The 21,609-nt window shown below is 34.4% G+C and overlaps 1 protein-coding gene across 6 annotated transcripts in view; it reads left to right on the top strand.

Moving 5' to 3' along the window:
• Positions 1–21,609, top strand: part of sick (sickie) — a 153,486-nt gene that overhangs the window by 88,160 nt on the left and 43,717 nt on the right. For 5 of the 6 annotated variants that reach the window (XM_029300007.2, XM_029300009.2, XM_029300005.2 and 2 more), the window contains 3 exons: positions 10,872–11,025; positions 11,354–12,911; positions 13,252–13,625. In XM_029300007.2, the coding sequence (XP_029155840.1) occupies positions 10,872–11,025; positions 11,354–12,911; positions 13,252–13,625 (2,086 nt within the window). The remainder of the gene's footprint in view (positions 1–10,871; positions 11,026–11,353; positions 12,912–13,251; positions 13,626–21,609) is intronic. The other variant, XM_029300006.2, reaches the window with a different exon arrangement.

Genomic DNA, 21,609 nt, shown 5'->3' with positions numbered 1-21,609 from the left:
TATTATTTATTATTACTATAATAAACATTTATTAGTATATGTATAATTTCTGAAAATTTATAGTAATTTTATAATATATAGGTAGTACAGAATTGGGAAGTATTTAGATTTATAGATATATACTAATTCTGTACTATAGATATTGCGAAATTTTGTCAATATTTTTGAAATGAGCCATAAGCAAGAATACTCGCGAATCCATGCGTTATCGAAACATTGGCACGTTTGTGTTTGTGGTATTTCCACCCTTTGTAGAATCTTACCCCTTATCACTCGAAAAGCAAAAGTGGAATCCGCTTTGTTTCGGGGGTTGGAAAACTCACCCTTTGTGTGCCATTTACATGCGGTGTTTTCTACCCTTCGGCAATTTTTAACTGTCACCGCCCACTTTTCCTCTTTCCCAACTTTCCGAACTTGCATCTTTCACAGCTCTACTGCACTATCTCTTGCAACTCCTAACTCTTTTTTGCGCAATTTACAATGTTTTCCTCGTTTTTCTTATTAGGATTGTTTTTATATAAACTCCTTAAAATTATTAAGGAATCAAAAAATTGTTCAAAAAATAAGCAAAGCTTTAAAAGCTTTTAAAATTTAAATTATCATTTTTCGAAACAAAATTACAGCTATTTAAAATTTGCTTATTTTTTGGACAATTATTTTTGATTCCTTAATTATTTTGAGAAGCGCATATATTTTTCTAATATCACAGCAGAAATATCGTTGATAGAAACTCGAGTTTTCAAAAGCAAAATCTCGATATTTTCGGAGTGCAAATATTGTAATTTTCTTCGTGCGGTGCATTCCCATAAAAGACACAAATATACGCCCCAAATATATGCATCCCTCGAGATACACAGCTCGCGAATTTTTATTAATCGCATGCTGCTATCTTGAAAAGAAACTCGTCGGGTTTGGATACCTTTGATCCCTGCATTTTTCCTATACATCCTTTTTGAATCTGTCTCTCTCCCTCCTTCTCTCTCTCTCTCTCTCCTCTTTTTCTCTCGTTCACACACACACACACCAGATACTATGTGTAATGCATTTTCTCTTACATATTCCCTTTGGTATCTTTTTTCTCCAGCATTCTTTTTCTGTACGTATTCTCTTTTTTATTTTCTTTTTTTCTATACTTTACTATTTTTTTGTTTCTTGTTTTTAACAGAAAAACTCTTTTGATTGAGACTTTTTATGTTGAGAACTTATTTTGACTAGACGAAGAATTGTGCATAAATAAAATTATACGCATGTAAATAAAATAATACATGCATCAAAGGAACAAAAGCGAGCTAACAATATTACTTGCATGTATGTTTGTACATACGTATCGTTGTACTAGCTAATGCAGGTACCTGCATAATGGCGAATACATAAACTACATATGACCTACACGTTACGCACGCTGTGATATGTAATAATGATACATATACACACAACAACAAAAAATAGACACCACCATAATCTCAAAAATATTTTGCTTTTTTAAAGTAATTTTTCAATTAATTCTTATAAAAAGTATAATTATTAAACTCAAAAGAAAAGTCTTAAAAAATAACGCGATAAAAGTATTTATACACATTAATTAAAATTTATAATTAAATTATTTACAATAATGTTTAAACATTTTTAATTTATTACTTTACTACTTAAATATTACTAATTAATTTCTTGCTTTTTATTTTTTTTATTTCTGCATTTTTACTGTTTCATATATACATAAATTTATTCATCTTTTACAAATACACGATTTCCATCTGTGTTGTAGAATCATAATACATGTCGCGATCGAGTAATATACACATTATTCAACGCAGACGCGCGCGTTTTCTCTTGCGCATAATAAAGTCTCGCGTGCAAAATGAAAACTTCCGAGAGCACCCTCGATGAGTATCTTCGCGTAGTATTTGTTCATTTGTTGTCGTTTTTATCGACATCACACACCTGCGCATACGCATCTCGAGACAAGCTCCCTGAATAGGACGCGACACGTGTATGTGACAGAGAGAACTCGGAAAGAGGAGGGTCCTGAAAAGAGGACGAGGGTCCTGCAATCGGCAGGCGAGAACGAGAGAGAGAGAGAGAGGCAAGCAGGCACAGGACAAATAATAAGGGAATCTGGAAAAAGGGGAGATCGCAATTTGCGCCGAAGCTTGCTGCAAAACGAGACAGTCTGACGCGGCAGGGTTCGTTCGTTCCGCGCGGGAAAAAATATCGTCGATTGCACGCTATTCTGCTGATGAGCGCCTCTTTGTGATGAAGAAAAAACGCGCGATTCTTGCTGCGTTTATCCTGTACAACTTTGACGTTTGGAAAATATTGCGTATAGCAATAGTGCATTCTTCTCGCTCGAACATTAACGACTTCCTTTTATAAGTTTGACCGATGCTTTTATATGTTGATGTATTTTGCAACGTTATTTTTCTATCTTCTTTTCAGAAATTAATTTCTTCAAAAATTTAAAAATTTGTCCTTTTTTGATGAAATAAATTTTCGATTTTCAATGTTTAAGCCCGCAATCTCGTAATGCGCTGCAGCGTAAATCGAGCAATCGAATGCTATCGACTTTCAATCGAATTCAAAGAACCTCGAAATCCCTTGGAGATTTTTCTGCGCGTGGTCAAAGCATCTTCGCTGCAATTGATCAAAGATGAAACTGCCGGCGTAAAGAGGCGCCTTCGCTTTCATGCTCTTCTCGATCGATCTCTTTTGCCGGTTCCTAATCCTTTTCCGTCGTTCTCTCGAAAGAAACTCTCGATCTCTCAACTTTTACTCGGTGAACGTCCTCCCTCAAAAGTGCGCGACGACAAAAAAATCGGAAGCTAAGATGAAACATATTTCTCTCCTTCTTGAGAGAAACATTTCTTTTCTTTCGCTTCTGCTCTAAGAGATATGAGAATGTGCAGAACATTCATTCATTCACGATTTCAATGTTCCGTGTGCTTTGTCAAACATCCTCGGGACCACAAAGACCTTCTTTTCTTCTATTTAATATATGTAGGAGATTCAAAGGTAAAACAAGATGAAAAAGATGAAGATTCGACTCATACATGTACACACATTTTATTTAGCATTTCCAATCTGTCCCCCTACATCTGACTGATAGGGTGATTTTGTCCTTTTCTTTTCCCTTTCTGTAGAAAAACCAAGTTTTTTGCCGACGTGTCAGCACGCGAGGCATTTGATTTAAAGATGGAACAGCAATCCTTCGCTCAGGAGAAGCGCTCTTGCTTATTTGTTCCGCGGGTACTGACAGCTGTTGCTGACATTAACTCCATCTTGTTTCACCCCACGCATCCCTACATTGTCGTCACGATCAATTCCCTGATCGTCGGCCATTATTAAATCTCCCTTAAGTCGAGATCTGAAGAGGCACACGTGTTCATTTTATTCATGAGCGAACTAATATGAACTTGTCATTCAAAATGAATCTCGAAAGATTCCGTAATGCAAATAAATATGTACAACTTTAGATAATTAAATAGTCGTAAATGATTAAATTGTTTCAAATAAAATGTTACCTACATGTCAATCTCAAATAAAATATAAATCGAATTTTAATTAATTTTGCAATCATTTGTCTCCAGTCCTTACTACATAAATCCACAGAGCATTGTCAGACCGAATGAATGACGACGGGTGATTCCGTTATCGTATAGTTAATGGCGAATCTTTTTGAGGTATATTCGAGGCACCTGGTTCGATCGCTGGGGGAAGAAAGAGAGAGAGAGAGAGTTCGGCACATGCGCTATATAGTATTATATCTTACGGGTCTCGGGATCATCATCGTTTATCATCGCGTCTCATCATCGTCCGACGCACCGTTACGCTCTCGTACGCCTGCGTCGACGTCCATCACGATTTGCAATTTCATTATTTTTCATTAATCCCCATTGTAGAAAGAGAGAGGAAGAGGGACGTGCAATGAGATTAGCTGCGCGCTTTATTATTACATTTTGGCATAAGCGAGCGCTCGTACGAAGACTTGAACGAAACACTTTAGCTATTGTATTCTTCATCACACGCACGCAAATTTGCATAGATGAAGAATACAATTTTATTTATATACGATTAGTTTATCTATGAATTAGCTGATCTATGCAAATTTTCATGCGATGAAAAATGAAAAGAGACAATAAGAACACAGAAAAAAAGAAATCCTTGATTCAAGTATATTTTTATTCTTGAACTCTATTTGATTGATTTAAGCATAGAATACTCTTTGTAATCACAAATTTTCATTTGCCTTAATAATAAATAAGTTTGTGTAAAGTATATTTTATCCTTAAGATATATTCTTGTTTTAAAAATCGCGGTAAAAACAAACTTAGTCACATTTGAATTAAGAATTATGTATTTGAAAGTATCACTTATATCCGATGCACACTTGTCACTTGTCCTTGCAATATTTATAAGTAAATTTCAGCTTCAACCAAGAATATTTTGCACTTTGTTTTAAGGATAAATTATCCTTTATCCAAAATTATTTATATTTGGCACTATTATAAGGATAAAATATACTTGAATCAAGGCATATTTGCATTCTTTCAAGGATACTGTTTTTTCTGTGTCGGCATAAGCGAGCGCTCGTACGAAGACTCGAACGAAACACTTTAGCTATTGTATTCTTCATCACACGCACGCAAATTTGCATAGATGAAGAATAAAATTTTATTTATATACAATTAGCTAATCTATGAAATTGCTAGTCTATGCAAATTTTCACGCGATGAAAAGAGACAATAAGAAACAAATATTGCGCTCTATTCCTAAAGAAGGATCTAAAGAAAGAATTTGTCATTACGATAGCATAATTAATAATACGGATAAGAAATCTCGTTGGGAAACAGAATCTCAGGGGACGAGGTACGCCACATTTGATCTTTCATGTATTCGGATCTTATCAGAGTTAAAGTCTCGCCCAACATTGAATCACGTAGAGTGGGAGGATCGAGGAAGGCAGATTGACAGGCGAAAAGAAAAGAGGCTTCGTTAGTTTGTATGCGGTTTGTGTGAGTCACAGCCTGTTTGGGGCTTAGGTCGATCCCACGGGACGTCTGTGGGGAACACGGAACACCCTGTGCTAATTCGACGCACGTGCGAGAAGACACGGAGAAAAAAGCCCGCGATCGAAATTGAAACGAGCTCTCGATCGCCATTCCCGTCAATTACGAACGCGATATTATCTCTAAGGGGTTCCTTCGTAGACGAGCTTGCTATCTTCCGCTTTACGCTCACTTTGCAATCGCAGTAAAAAGAATGAGGCACTAACTTCGTTAACGACCGCGTGTAATAGCTAAGCTCTTTCTCTCTTTCTCTCTTTTTCTCTCGTGTCGCGTCACATTCATTTTATTGCGAAAGCGTCGGCTTGTTTGCCAGGAAATTGTCGTCTCCCTTTTATTTCAAAGTATATTAATACGACAGAAATTCATTATATATATATGTATAGAACGTACCCAACAGATCATACCCTTCTCTCATTCAAATGTTTTTTCAAATGTATTAAAAGTCTACATAGAAGAAATTTCTATCAATTTAACGATATCGAGTAATTTTTATTATCGCGATATATTGCATCGTGAATTTTTCGATATGCGTCTGTGCCAACATAAGACGTTAAGAAGGGCCAGATGTCCGGATGCACTGCATTTCATCCCGAATTAAGATTCACCCTCTCATGTCCGGACGTCGTTTCCCATTTTACGGATGCGTCCATTCTCTAATCGTCATAATCTAATTTTCGTCCAATTCTTCTCTCCGTCTCTCTTATTTTTCTCTCCTAATCGAGATAAAGGAACCCATCCCTATGCGATATGTACCGACTGCTAATCAGCCGGAAGCCCGACGGGGTGTGATGTAACACGTGTCGGTCGTCAAGCGAATCGATTCGACGATATATAGCCGAGTGTATTCCTTGAAAAAGGCCAGACTTAATCATCGAGAAAACTTCTAAGGATTCTTCTAATCCTCGAGAACCATCCTTTTAAAGTGAGCTAAGACGTACCTCGAATCTGAACCGCGTGTATTTAATCTTGACTCTGCACACGCATACCGTCAGTAGAGGAAATTTTTATTTGCTGAAGATAGAAAAAAAGAGATTCACGAATTATAAGCTTAATTTAGAATAATACCGTATGCTCAAAAAATTTTTGCAAATATTTTTATATTCTATAATAATTGTTTAAAATTTTCTTTCGTTAATTATACATATTTATCATATATCTCTCAATATTGTTTTAGTATTTTGGACTTTGAATTTTTACTTTGTTCTCGATTGCCTTATCATATCGGTTATTCTATTATGAGACGAATGCATTTGTATTTTATTTAGTTCTCCAGTAAGAAGATAGACTCTATCCACGATAAAGGGATGGAAATAGCACTCGCGATATAAAAAAAAAAAAGAAATAAACGCGTTCGACAATCTAAGAGACGCTCGAGGGTAGATCGCATTTATCGCTTATCGCGCTTATGCCCCATAAACGTTTTCTTTAAAGGTTCATGTCTACGGGAAAACCTTGTCTATGCACTCGCGAAGAAATTCGTGACACGCAATGTCGCGTTTCGTTTCATACGTCTCAACTTATGGTCCAGATAAAACCCGAGACGTTTCGAAATTACATTAAACTTATTTTACATATCTTGAAATTTTACAAAATTGAGTATTTACATAAAATTATGTTAAGTATGGTGAAAGATATAAAAGAGGTACGATGCAATTTTATAATAAGATGGATGAGAAAAATAAAATTTTATCAATTGACTGCATGATGAAAATTAAGTAGATTAAGAAATATCAAAATTTTTAGACTTTTTGATCAAAGTTAAATTTTCGAAAATCTTTATAGATTTTTTAATTTTTTTTTTTTTTTTAATCCTTAAATTATACTTCGAATCATGTTGGATAAGCAATTTTTCATATCTGAAATATAATTTCACACTGACATATGTATGATGTAGTATGCGCGATAAATAAATAAAAAGGAATAACAGAAAAGAATGAAGAAAAAAGCTTTTACGGTTGGCGTACGGTACATTGCAAACTTCTAAAGTGGTTCTCATGTATCGACATTTACATATGATTTTATTCACGAGTGCTATATATTATGCGTGTGTGCAATTTTTCAATATTTTCTTTGAATAATATATATTTTTCATATTTATGCACTATGTAAAGATTTAGAAAACTGTATCAAACACCTTCACTAAACGTGTTAAACATTAAAATTATAATAATATAAAAATGTCTATATTTATTAAGCTGTAGTTAACGCAAAATTGGAAATACAAACAAAAGATTAATATATATTGTTGCAAAAATGCATATATCATTAAATCAAATCAAAATTTTTATTTAAATTTGTGAGTTTTATGATTTCAAACTTAATTTAGACACATACATAGTTAATAAATAAAAAATCCAACTTGATAAAACGATGATAAGTTTGAAACTGATAACCGCTGAAGTTAATCTTGGTCTGTCAATTGCGTTCGCGATATACGCGTGTGTATGTGTGTGTGTATGCACGTAGCCGTGCATGCTTCGTGAAATGCAATGTCTTTCGCGTTGCACCGTTGTAGCGCAACGTGGTCCCTCCGTACTCAGATGCGCTCTCGAACGGGAGAAACAAAGGGAGAGAAACCGAGGGGGTCCCAAGAAGACTGTACCGGGAGTATATGAGCTTCGTACAAAGTACAAGTACGAGTTTGCACACGCGAGAGACTGCGAGAGGACGCGCGCGAGCTGCAGCTCTGCAAACGTTGTAATTATTTCTGAACGCCATCAGTATTAACGCGAGACGGTTTAAATTATTGTAAAAATCTTCAACGTTGCGTGTGAATTAATTCTAAGGTATATTTTTTGTGTTTCTAAATATTGGTTAATTGCCAATAACGAACTTTGCAAAATATATAAAAGTTTCCGTTTTATTCGTCATTTTCGGGGCTTTAAAAAAATTAAAAGTTTTGTTTTTAATTCCTTTATCTGTGGAAATTACTTATCTTTTCATTACGAGTCTTAGAAAGTAGTATATAACGATATTTTGAATTTTATTGTAATTTTTTTGTTAAATACTATATATTTTTTGTTAAATACTATATATTATATTTTTTTATATATGATTTCACTATTTAACATAATTTGAATTTTTATATTTATTGCTCTTAACAGCCTTTTACCAAATTTACTATATATTTACTTTGTTTTGTTAAATAATACAAGTTATACAAATTATAGAAAAAATCACTGAAATGAATTAATCATGGAAAATGATATTTTCATATAATTATTAATTGATGACACGCTTATTATATCGATCATGGGAACAAATCAGGTGCACCCATCCCTCTTTGCATTCCCACATGACCGATATTGTCTTATCTCGAACGGAAGAAGCAATGAAAGGATAGCGAAGGGGAGACCTGAACATTAGTATCAGTGAAGTGAGTGAATGAGTGCAGTCACGAATTCTCTCGCAAGAAATTCTCCACACAAGACTGACATTTACAAAAGGTATCGTTTTTAGAGATCAAGACGTGTCTATTTAGAATCCTGTCGCAAGAAGTTTATCAGTGAGAGAATATTTTCCTAAACAAAAAAATTCTCTACAAAATTTATCATGGAAATTGAACATGCTGCCAATTAATATACTTTTGCAAACAATTCTTGATAAATATAATATATATTCTGTTGATGAAAATTTTCTTGTAAAAAAACCGTTGATAATAATAGAGTTACATCTTTCTACATTTTTGTAAGAAATTCTTTGTAAAAATCTATCATTCTGACGAGTAAAAAATCCTCTCCGACAGAAAATGTTTCATATATAATATAGAATCACTTAAATTCAACTCTTTTTTTGATCGACAAAATGTTAGCGAATCGTCTCTGATTCTACCTGTCATGTAACTTGGAAAATTCGCAATACACGATTGTCATTAATATCACGACAAATCGATCGATATCGTACGACTCGCACGATGAATCATTCTTGTGACAGGCGAGCGAATGCCCGGTCACGTTTTAACTCCCCTAAACTGTCCATCTCTTTTCCTCTTCCATTGTGCACTGAATAAAAAAAAGGAATCGAATTTATTGCGACACCCCGTGACTGGCGGTTTTCGATAGGGTCGCTCCGAACATAAATTCGATCTTTATTCAATACTGACGAAACCTCTGATATCTTTGCCTAATATCCGGAATAGCTCTCTAGCTTTATCTCCATAGATTATAAACATTTTCTGAATACCTATATAGTTGTGATCTTTTTCGAAAAATAATATAATTGCAGAATTGTATGTGTTTATTTAACACTTTAATATAGTAAAAGTTGATAATATTTATATATATGTAGAATTTCTAGAGACGTACATATATAATTATTTTTTTTTTAAACTCTCTTTTTTATTTAATTGAATTATCTCTCTTTTGAAAGAGCTACTTTAGTTTCATTTTGAGTCGAATAAAAATTAATTTAATTACGCACACACACGTATAAATGCAGGAAAGATTTCTGTCGTCGCTGAAAACATTGTTAAACAATTAAAGCAACAAGCAATGAATCAATAAAGCAAGGCAGATTATACTATATCGCATTAAGTACGATAAAAGGTCACGTCGGTCATCGTAAAATTTCTGCATCGTCGAGCTCTTTCATTATTCGTCTTGTGTCAACCACATTTGTGTCACACTCGCAGGGACAATTGAGACGAGAATTAGGTAGCCGTAAATCACTGCAAATCGCTCTCAAGCGGGTCAATGAAGAAGAGCGATAACGATTGCGAAATCCATACATGATTTCGAAACAACGTATCGCCGAAGAGTTAAAAATCTACAATTTTTGTTTCTTTCAAGTTCTAGCTTCGTAAATTCAATATTTATTATCCAAAGAAAGTAACTGATCACAAAGAATATAAAAAAAGAAAATATTATTTACAGAAGAAATAATTAAAAAATAAATTGAAAATTATTATTCATGTAACTGTTTGAATTATAAGAAATTAATCTCGATTCTCTTTAATTTCTATAATTTTATAAGTTTTTCAATTTTATTGATGAAATTGCTATCTGCATATCGTTACACGTAACAAGAGGATTCAATGAAAAAATTTATAAAATTTTTCTCATGGATAAGGGCCACTTTGTACGGATTTGAAAATCATTAATCTCGCATGCGAAGCGACTCGTATATAGTCTCGATAATTAATCACGGTTATTTACGGCTTTGAAATCTCGTTCTCTCGCTCGCGAGTTTGCATGCCGACGCGGATTGTTTGACAGAAACAACGTCTACGATTACTCTGGAAGAGCGGATCGGGTGGTACAGTACGATATAGGGGATTAATCTTCTCGCTCTCGGTAAACACGGGCGGTTTATTTTGTCTACGATGCTTCGTGTGCTAGCGTTAGCTGCATTACGCGTATGCACGGTGCATATGCACATGCAGCGAGTCAGAATCACAACCATGCGGCTGTGCGCGCTTAATGATGCGGCCGATCATCGTTAAATTGAGATGACCAATAACAGAGTGCCTCGTGGTGTCTGAATGGAAAATTCACAGTCGTAATTCATTGTTATTAGAGACTCAGTAATGGGAAAATTAATTAGAAATTAATTACAAATTATAAATTAATTATAAATGATTTGAATCTCCCTCTGATGCTATTTTTGAAAGAAAATTTTAAAAAGTAATCGTTAAAATTTAGATTATTTGTGAAACATCTTTAAAAAACATGTCTTCAACAAATTATACTTTGCATATTGCAATTGATGTATTGCAAGACCTATATTATTGTGCGCATATAAATTATTAGATTATTTAATTGCAAAAAATATATTCCGATGTTAATAATTCTTTATATTTCTTTGTTTTAGTAGGTCTGAAACACGGGAACGGCGGCGTGGGCAGCGCGAGCAGTTCTAGGAGCACTAGTCCGAGTCAGCAGCAATCATCCCAAGGCGGTCTTTCATTCATTCCGCAACCTAGGAGTCAGAACACGAGTCGACAACCAGCGGCCACTACACCGAGGTAAGTACATCGAAAAAATTGATATTTCTTTTTTGCAATCATGCGATTATTAATCAACATCAAACTTTATTATGTGTAAAAAATTATTTAGAAGTTTCTCTTTAGGCAAAAATGTACTTTTTCTTATTACAAAGATTGTTGTTTATTGCAAAATTATTATCACATTATAATATATTAGAATTTTTAATTTATATGTTTTAATTAGAAAAAGAAACATTTTCGTGATCTATTTAAATATTGAAACAACAGAAGAATTCTCCAATAGCTTTAGTCTGTCTTTTCCTATTTAAAATTTTTTTTTTGTTTTTTTTTTTGTTTTAATTTGCAGTCCTCGAGCATCCACAGTAGGTCGACCTAACGGGGGCCTAAGGGTTCAACAACAAGCTTTGCCATATACTGGAAACCCTACTCCGGCGCCTCAGCCAAATAAAAATTCTGTGTTAGACAAGTTCAAGCTCTTCAACAACAAGGAGAAGAATCAAGAGCGCGGAAAAGCTTCTTCGGGAGTTTCAAAACGCACTTCGAGTTCATCTGGATTCTCTTCAGCTCGATCTGAACACTCGGACAGTTCAACGTCCCTGTGCGATCAAAGCAAAGCGCAAGCTCAGGAATCACCGAAGAGTCGCGCGCTGAAATCGAAACTGCAGTCGGCCAAACCGGCAAAGCAAGCAAGCCCAAAGTCAAGCAGGAAGGAGCAAAGCAAAGCTCAAAGTAAGATCGCGCGTACGAGCAAAGGCCCACTAAGTTCCTCGGAAAAGCTAACAATGCCCTATAATAATCCGGTCGTGGAGCAAGATGGAAAGATTGCCAGTAAAGTGATGGCTACGAAATTACCAAACGATAAGAAAACACCGAATCTTCAAGAACTGGTAAAGCAACCGGTGGCACAGTCACCAAAGACGAGTCTTCCAGCCCTGACACCGCCTAGACAAATCAATCCCCAAGATATCAAGAATGTGAATTTGAAGAATGAACTTCCTACGACAAAACTTTCGCCCAGACCCAAGATGGAGCTCCCAGGCAAGATACCGGATCAGAAAATTCATCTGCAAAATGTGAAATCGCCGCCAAACGGTTTGAACAAGGATCTATTGATGCAAAAGACCATCTTGGCGAATACCAACGGCATCATCAAGACGTCTGAAACGGTAGAAATGCTTACCCGTGAAAATGACGTCTTTAATCGCACCTTAAGCATGAATCAAGCCAATTTATCGGACTGCAAGGATTTCATGTCAAAGCAGAAAGAACCGGAAGTTTTGGAAGAGCAATCGGAGATGGAAAGTTTCGATTCACCATCAAAAACTCTCGAATCAAACCAGGCCAAAGTTATTTGCGAAGAAGAAGTCGAATCTGCTGACATTTCCAACGAAAAACAGGATTCTTTGACTGATCATATAGATCCAGTAGCTGATGAGAAGCCAGCTAATACTGAAGATGAATCTACAAGTCTTCCCGCGCAGAGTAATCTAAACTTTGGGCCTAGTAAACTGTTAACGGGCTCGAATAGTCCTCTTCAGGGTCCGAATTTGGCCAATCCTGGCCTCAGTCCGAGTTCTAGCATCCCAAAACCTACCGCTCTCGTGAAGGGTACATCGAAACCGTCGAAGGAGAATGGCTTGAGTGGTGGTGTACCAACGCCGACGAAGCCGAAGAGCGGCGACACTCTTCATCGCAAACTTGATCCTAATACAGTTGCGATGGTGTCGCCGATGCCGAGTATCTCGGACCTCATGTCTGAAAGCTCGCACAGCAATTCTAACAGTACCGGGCAAAGTAATTCGAGCGACAGTAGTGTGATTTATAGACCGAGCAGCGAGAGTGGCAGTGAGATCAAAACAATTCCTAATCGGAAGATCGACACTACATTCGAGCAATTGGAGAAGGTTAGTATTTTTTAATAATTTTATAATTAATAATTATAATAATAGCTAATCACATGTAACAACTCGAAATTTAAATTGATGTTTATTCTAGGAAAAAAATTATGTTCTTTTTTAATATCATTTTTAATGCATTAATTACAACTGTAACATGGAATCTTCATTTTTCTCAAATTATATAGAATTGTAATTTTTCTAAATTAAAAAGATATCATAAAATTGTTTTTATATCCGATGCTATTCAAAAGAAAATTAAATGCAAAATTTGACGGATCTTAAACATGATTATAAAAAATAAAAAATTACGTGTCGAAAAAATACTTACTTTTATATTTCCATAAAGGTGCTGTCGGAGAGCTCAACATGCGGCGGTACGCTGGCAGATGATGAGGCTGAGATGACGGTAAAACCTATGCAGCCTCTTCTGCGCGGTTACACCCCCGGGGCCCGGGGCCTGCAGACCCTTCCGAGTCGCACGACGGGCCGACAATATACCGTTCTACACTCGTCGTCGCATCATCATGTCAGTGGTCATCACGACTACGCAGACGTAGACGTCGCTTCCGGTTATCTGAGTGACGGCGAAGTGTTGCGTGGAGGTGGCATGAACGTTGGCAGCAGAACCCTGTCGGATTTGTGCGACGGATACATGTCCGAGGGTGGCGCGTCTCTATATGCACGCAGACTCAATCCTTCCTACAATCATGAGCATGACAGGTAAGTTTCTATTTTTTTTTAGACGCATATTGTGTTATTTTAGTTGCAATTCTCGCCAATCAATTTCTAATTAATTAAATTTTTTTGCGATTTAATGAATGAATTATAGCATCATTAGTTAAAGAATTGCATGAAATAAAATACGTCTTGCTAAGAGGAAATCGACGATAAATCGAGTCAACAAAAAGGGATCGGAGAAGCTTTTTCGCGATTGAACTTTGCATATCAACGTCGGGCACGCGAACGATTCGCGACACGCGTCGCAAAAGTTTTGCTGAATCGCCAACCGGATAGATCATTTTTTATCGAATGAAATATGGATGAGAGAAAGGTGCGAAGGCGCAATGCTTGCGCACGCGAGAGAACGGCGATAAATTAGCGCCGCGTGGGCGACGCCGAGCGCGCGTCGAGTATTGATCAAGAAAGCTCGGGTCTATGCCTGTCGCGAACGCTTTTCGATGAAAAACCCGCATCATTCCCGCCAAGTTTTACGCATCTCGCGTAACCTTCGATAAACCATCATTGCTTCTTCATTCGAATCATCGTTGAAATAAATAGAAAACTTTTGCTTCGTCATTTCGCACCATTTAATTGAAAAAAAACTCGTTTTAGACAGATATTAATTAGAAATTAAAATAAATTTAAAATTCACAATAATAATTTAATTGAAAAGATGATTTTATTTTATTTAATTCTACGATAAGAAAACGACTAACAATAGTGGCTAAGGATTATGGCTATCTGTTTTGGAATGCATCTACCAGAGAAGCGCTTTCTATTTTAGACAACGTTTAGATATTGTCCGACACACAAAGTGGATTCGCGTCGTGATTCGTTCATTATGCTTCATCATGCCCCTGTGCCTCTCTCCGTTCTTGCAATGAAATACACACGACCAACCGAGGAAGAGAGAGAGAGAATGCTTTATTATTAGCTCTGACCTACGTATATTCAAATTAAGATTTTAAGTAGCGAGCCAAATTCATTGGAGAAACGCGAAGGCGAAGCGTATACACGTTCTTTGCCCTTTTTATATCGATCACCCTGGAATTTGTAGTCTCTTTCGTGTGTTACGCCAATTTTTTTTGTACTATTTATTATACGACGATTAATATTCCGATCGAGTCTGCGATACAAGTCAAGAATTTACTAGCCACCGAAATTTGCGCACGAAAAAGTATAAATAATTTTTCCTTTCTTTATGTATAATAAGATTTTTAATTCTTTCAACATGTGTATCTTTTAAGCTAAATTCGAAAAATGTTCATACTTGGTTCGATGACGAAAAAAAGCTTATATAGTATATCACCTGCGATAATCTATTCAGACCGTTTCGCACGCATGTCGGACGAGTGAATCATATACAAGACTCGCGAGAAAGACGCTTCTGCCGGATAGTCTGACTACGTAGTCTTTAATTATGCAAAATTCATGAGGCTATTTCCGGAGATGCGTCCAATTACTCAGCACCGCGTAGACTGCTTTTACGGCGATCGAATAAAAGCGCGGCCGGTCATTCGATTAATTCACGAAAACTTACTGCAAACATTTATCACGATCCTCCGATCGAGTTAAAGTTCTTGTAAGTCACGGAATTTCCAGTAAAAAATTAAATCTTCAAACCGATAAAAAAGAGAAGTAAAAAAATATCGTATTTTTATCTCGATATACTAAAGATTAACTATAATACTGAAATTTAAATGACTATTGTTCGACATTATTTTAATTCCTACACAGAGAGAATTTTCTCTTACAATTAGAATTCACCCTACAAATCATGCATCAATCTTATTATCGTAGATATTAATACTTTTCATTATAGTAAATATTAATCAGAGAAATTCTTATGAAATTCTTCCAATACCATATTGTCCCATAATTATCATAATTTTCATAGTAAATTCTATGAGGAAATTCTCTCTGTGTAATTTTTAAATAATCGAGATCATTCAGATGTGTATATAATTAAAAACATATATTTTTTTTAAATTAAAATTATAATAAAGATTAACTTTCTCTCTTTATAGGGACAATTGACTTAGTCATCGCGTTTTATCGACGTTCTATTTACGTGATACGTATAATTTGACTTTCAAGGGCATATCCGATGATTAAGAAAGATTTCTTCTCTCGGGTCATATCACGTTTTATGGGATATTGTTTGGCATAACGTGGTCCGGAAACGCGCCGGAGGGCACGGCGTGGACCCCTTCGCCTAACTCGCTTTGGCATAATCGAGGTTGCGCGCGTATCATCCGCTTGAAACCCGACGCGCTTTTCGGAAATTCAATATACTCAGCCAAGAGACCCTTCTGCGACCCCTCATCGCCATCGCGTTAAGGGAAACCCCGTCGAACCTTCAACAAAGACTCTCGGCATATTTCGACGATTACCGCGGACTTACGAAAGTATTCTTCCTTGGACGTTAAGAGAGAGAAAGCCCGGCTAAATATATTTAAAAATATATAAACGCATCTATATATGTATATATTATTCATCCGATGATCCAAAAAGATCGTATTCGATATGTTTTTATGTATTTTTGTAGCGTAGCTTTCTTCCTTATGATAAGTATCATGTGGCTGACTCAAGATAGACTTTTATCACTTATTAATTTTTAAGTATACCTATATACCGGATCTTGAAATATCTATTTTTTATTTTTATATTGAATATTTCTGCTTTAATTAATCTTAAGAAAGTTACCTTCTCACTCAAATAATTGTTATAGAATAATGTAAAATTTTGATTTTATTTTATTACATCAAGATAGGTCATACTTGGCGTCGATATCGCATGATTATATATCGCTAATTGATGGCACTTTCGGTTGTATCTTTCGAAGCAGGAGTAATACGTTTCCGCATTTAAGAGGAACGATATACGTGCATTTAGATTCTCATATGCCGAAGCGAGAAATCAATTTACCGTACAAGAAGAAGGCGACCATTCGCACGTTCAATGGTGAACGAAGCTGCGTTATGTGTACTGTACGCAGAGAGATAAGCGCCTTTGTGTCCCTTATAACAACAGTCTCTCTCTCTCTCTCTCTCTCTCTCTCTCTCTCTCTCTCTCTTTCTCCTTCATTGTCAGCATTGTCTTCTCTCTCTCTCTTTGGCCAGGATTCGCACACGATGTGTCTCTTTTCCTCACCCTCGTACCATTCTGACGAGATGAGGATGCTGCCGTGCATCTCTTTGGCGCATCTCATTGCACGACCGCTTGGCACGTGCACTAGATAGACATTATCTAAAAGTGTTATATATATTTATATAAGTTATATAAGTAGGATGTTCATTGTGTGCGTGTCGAGTGTTCGGGATAGATAAGAAAAATAGTTTTTGAATAAAAAAAAATAATTATTTGAAAAACATTTTATTATTTTGAAAAGTACACTAGAATGAAATTTATTGAATTCAAATAAATGTTTATTTCAATACTTCTTTATAAATCATTTATTTGAAACTAATAATATGGATTTGATACGAAAAGATTTTTTTGATGTAAGAAAATCTTTTTTCAAAACAGATAAATGTACATTTGTTTCAAATAAATGTTTTATAAAGCAGTATTAAAATAAATAGTATTTATTGATTTAATAATTTTTTTCAATGTATTAATTTCAAAACTTTTTTAATATTAAATATACGTGTAGGTGTATATAATTTTTATTTTTAAAAAAATTGTTTTTAGAAATTCACTAAATCTTTTTTACATGTTTATAATGAGATAAAAATATATTATCTGTAAAATCTAAATTATTCAAGTGAATAAGTTAGGAGATAAATTAAAGCTCTAATTAAGAATACTAAAAATTGAGTGCAATAATAACTCAAGTTTGTAATTTATTAGATCCAATATATGCACTTAATACGATTTTATATTTAAATTTATTGAAAAGTTAATTATATTTAAAATTATGTTTACATACATAAACACAAAACCTGAGCTTTTTAAATAAGATTCAAAATTTGAAGCAATTATTTGTACAAGCAAATTAATAATAACTTGTTTATAATTGTTTTTCTTTGTATTCTCTTGAGACATATTTATATCTTTTTATACATTTTCGTACTTAGATACTTTTAATTATAACGATATACACATGTATAATATATATATATATATATATATATGCATGTAATATAATATTATTTTTGTTGAGGTTTATTAAATATAAAGTTAAAATAGAAATCTTACAAAATCCGAATTTGATTTAAAATTTGGCGCTTGTATAAAAAAAGAAAATAAATTTATCCTATATGTAGAAAAAACACTTTGTAGAACATTGCAAACTCTCGTTTTGAACATTTACCTTTTGTTGGGTCGACCGTAAAAATTCATGTAATTGAAAGCTCTGTGCAGGATGCAAGATCTATTCATCTAGATGAAAATCCCGGTAGGAAAAGAGAGATGACATTATATTCGCGGCGCAGCAGCCGCGACGCTTGCGTGGACGCGGTGACGTCACGACGATCGATTCGGCGGCGCGACGCGGTGGCGCGATCTACCGGCGCCGGCGCGTTATTATGGGGCGATTTGAGGGAGCATCGCGACCGGGGGTTGCTTTTTCCGACGACGAGGCAGAAGAGTAGATGCCGAGCCAGCGAGGGTGGGGAGTGTGATATCGTCTTCCTCGACATCGTCGTTCTCTCATCGTCCTCGAAAAGAGGCAAAGTTATTCCGGATCGGTAATAGTTTCCGCCCGATTTCATTCTCGGTGATGCCTTCGCTTCACCGGTCATTTCTCTCCGGTTTTCGGTGTGACAGTGTCCCGAGTATAAAGTGAGGGTGGAAGACTCGAAAAGGTGTCCAGAAATCGCTAGAAGAAACGCAGCGGCCCGAGCTGAACGGTAATCTTGTACAATCTTATTTGTCTTTGGAACTTTTTGTTAATTCCTTTAGATGTTGGTTGATGAATATCATGAATACAGCCTGCGAATGGCGGAAAAGTTCGAAGACGAAAGGGAAAGTCTGGCAAAACCTAACTGTTCTCTTGGTATATTCAATGTTTAGTTTTGAAATATAAAATATACCACTCGCGGTTTCTTCAACAAAAATTTATTATCGTCCACTTTTTAGGAAGAAAGACAAAATTTTAATTCCATCGTCATTAAGTAATCTACAATATATGACAATTTTTAACCTCGCCTTTGTCTTGATATTCTTTATTATGAGTAATTTTTTTATACTTTAAATATAATTTCTTTTAAGTATAATGTATATAATTTTCATTTTATCTTTATATATAATATATGTGAAAATTATTTTATTATGATATTATACCATTGTTAATAGAATAGTAACTTTATGAAAAGTTGCTCCAAATTTGAGAGAGAGAGAATTTATTCAAAGACACATATTGACAATGTAATAAGTAAGAGCCAAAAAATTTTTATATCTTTTCGGAAAGAGAAATCATCTAGCATTTATCGAATCCTAAATTTCAAACTAATTAATTTTAAATTAATTTACTCTCAATTTTTTTTTAGATTTAAAATAATTTGATGAAATATGCATGAACTTTTTTTTAATAAGATATCCAAGTTTTAATATATATTATCTAAATTTTTCTTCAATTATTATAACTATGTCGTCTTTTTACGAGACACTAACAGGTTCCTAGAAAATTCATTTATAAATTTTGCAATAACTCTCTAAATTCGCACGAGCTCTTCAAAAGATAGTTTTTCCGTCTTCCTCTTCTTCCTACCTTTTTTTTTTTTTTTTGAGTTTTGTCACAATGCAAGACAGCGAGTATCGCTTTCCAAAGTTAAATTTAAAGTTAGAACTTGATGAAGTTCGTATTCGTCGCGATATCCAAAAGTTATACTTTGCCAGAGATGCTCGACAGATCCCTTGTTAGCAATTTATATCGGTAAATTTAATACGTTAAGACTTAAGTAATGGAAAATTGACAGTAAAGAATTTAACTTAATCTTTAGAAAATTATATCTTTCTTTTTATTATTAGTAGAGGGAAGAGAGAGAAAACAAAAAGTACAATAAATTACAAGTGTATGGAGTGTTCTAAAAAAGTAAGAGAGCTTTGTTCTCACATTTGCAGATAGTTTTTGCGAAATTTTCGTCGGATTTCCTTCGTGTTTTCCGCTATGTAACAACTTTTTAATTATCGACGCTAATTGTGTTCGTAATCAAGAAGTTTTGCGAGTAACGAGTTTAAGAAATGACATTCGAAGTTTCCGCACGCTGTTCAAGTTTCTTGCGAGAACAAAGTTATCATGCGCCTGCTAGAAAGTTACCGTTCAATTCCGACGCCGGTCGAGCTTTCCGCAAATATTTAATCCAAACAAAGTGATCAATGAGTTCATAAATCACAAGATGCGAAAATCACAATCCGAAAGTTAATACAGTGGAAGGAAAAACATATTTTTCTATGCTGTTAGAAATAGAAAGTCCCATTTAATTTTCGATTTTTAAGGCATCATATTTCATTAATAATCTCGAATTAAAATCACAGTTTATTTCGTGCAAAATTTTAAGTCATCACAATTTAAATCAAATAAAAAATTTGCAATTTTTAATATATAATAGATATAGTAATGTAATATACGATTATAATTTAATTAAATTTATTTTTCCGATACATCAATCAATCGAAATAAAAATGTGAAAAATTTAATTCCGCAAATTTGCATGACTAGAATTTTATTTAATTAATTAGATGTGTGTGTAACAACACAATATGAAGGAAACAAGAAAGACAGAAGAAACTTTTTTCAGCCGTTAATTAAGTAGATTTCAGTAATTATGGGATGCGCGATAATGTCCGCATCCTCTTTTGCCTCCGCCGAAATTTCATTTGATCCTTTTTCTTCTCAAGATGTCGAGCTCATGAATCAGTTCAACCTCAACGTGGTACCGGAGTTAAGCACAATTTTTTTTTACGAGGCGCATTAACCCGCTGTAAGGGCACTTAAAGTAACGACCGCCACCAAAAAAGGCACGACTGCGAAGATAAATTTACAAAACCAGGTTTAAAATTGTATGCAAAAGCTTTGTCGTAAATGTGTTTATTATTTCTTTTTTAATGCATTAGTATATCATTTAAATCTTTTCTCCATAACAAAACGAAGGGGTTTTGATGAAATTTAAATTTCATTTATCTAAATTAGTGTATGAATAAAAAATTATTTGATAAAATAAAGAAACTGTTGAGAATTTGATATGTTTATAATTATTTTTTTATTTATTATCATTGCTAATTACTCAAATTTAACACAATTAATTTATATTTGTTTTCTTCATATTGTACAATGTCTATAACATTCAAACAATATTGTGATAAAACATGATATCTCTATTGCGAGAAAATCTGATAAAGAAATGCGCGAAGAATATCTATATAGAATCAAAATATAAATAATTTTTGCGTGTAGCTTAAAAGCAACGGAATAACTTCCGGCTTTACTCGGCCGAAAGATTAATGATTATTATCGCCATGAATCAAATGTAGAGACATGTATCGTCTCTGCATCAATATGCGGACAATAACACGTTCGAAAAAATATTTACACACTTTATGCACCATAAATTCAATCGTTGAATAAAACTGTTGTATTTGCCTCTCGTCATCATGCTATCATGTATTTTTTTTTGCAAGCAAGCAAAAGTTGCTTCGACTACGTTAATCAATTCTTGTTTTTTTTCTAAAAAAATATTAGTATTTATTCATTATATTTTCTTTTCTTTCAGATATTGTAATTTAAATTTCATAATTGTCAATCTTAGATAATTATACGTATTATTTAATATTAGTATTGTATAATTTTAAGAAACTATCCTGTGACAGTGAATGCTTTTAAAAATGGACAATAAAATGTTATAATTATCTATATTAAATTAAACTTGAAGTAAACTTAAATTAATAATTATATGATAGAAGAGAAAAATAGGAAGTCACAAAATTTGTTCAGCAGTCATAAAGGAAACTATGTACAACTAATCTAAATAACTAATCACAT

Source organism: Nylanderia fulva, unplaced genomic scaffold (genome assembly GCF_048542155.1).
Source record: "Nylanderia fulva isolate GAGA-0341 unplaced genomic scaffold, ASM4854215v1 Scaffold22, whole genome shotgun sequence".
NCBI lineage: Eukaryota > Metazoa > Arthropoda > Insecta > Hymenoptera > Formicidae > Nylanderia > Nylanderia fulva.
This window is presented reverse-complemented; position numbering and strand designations above follow the sequence as displayed.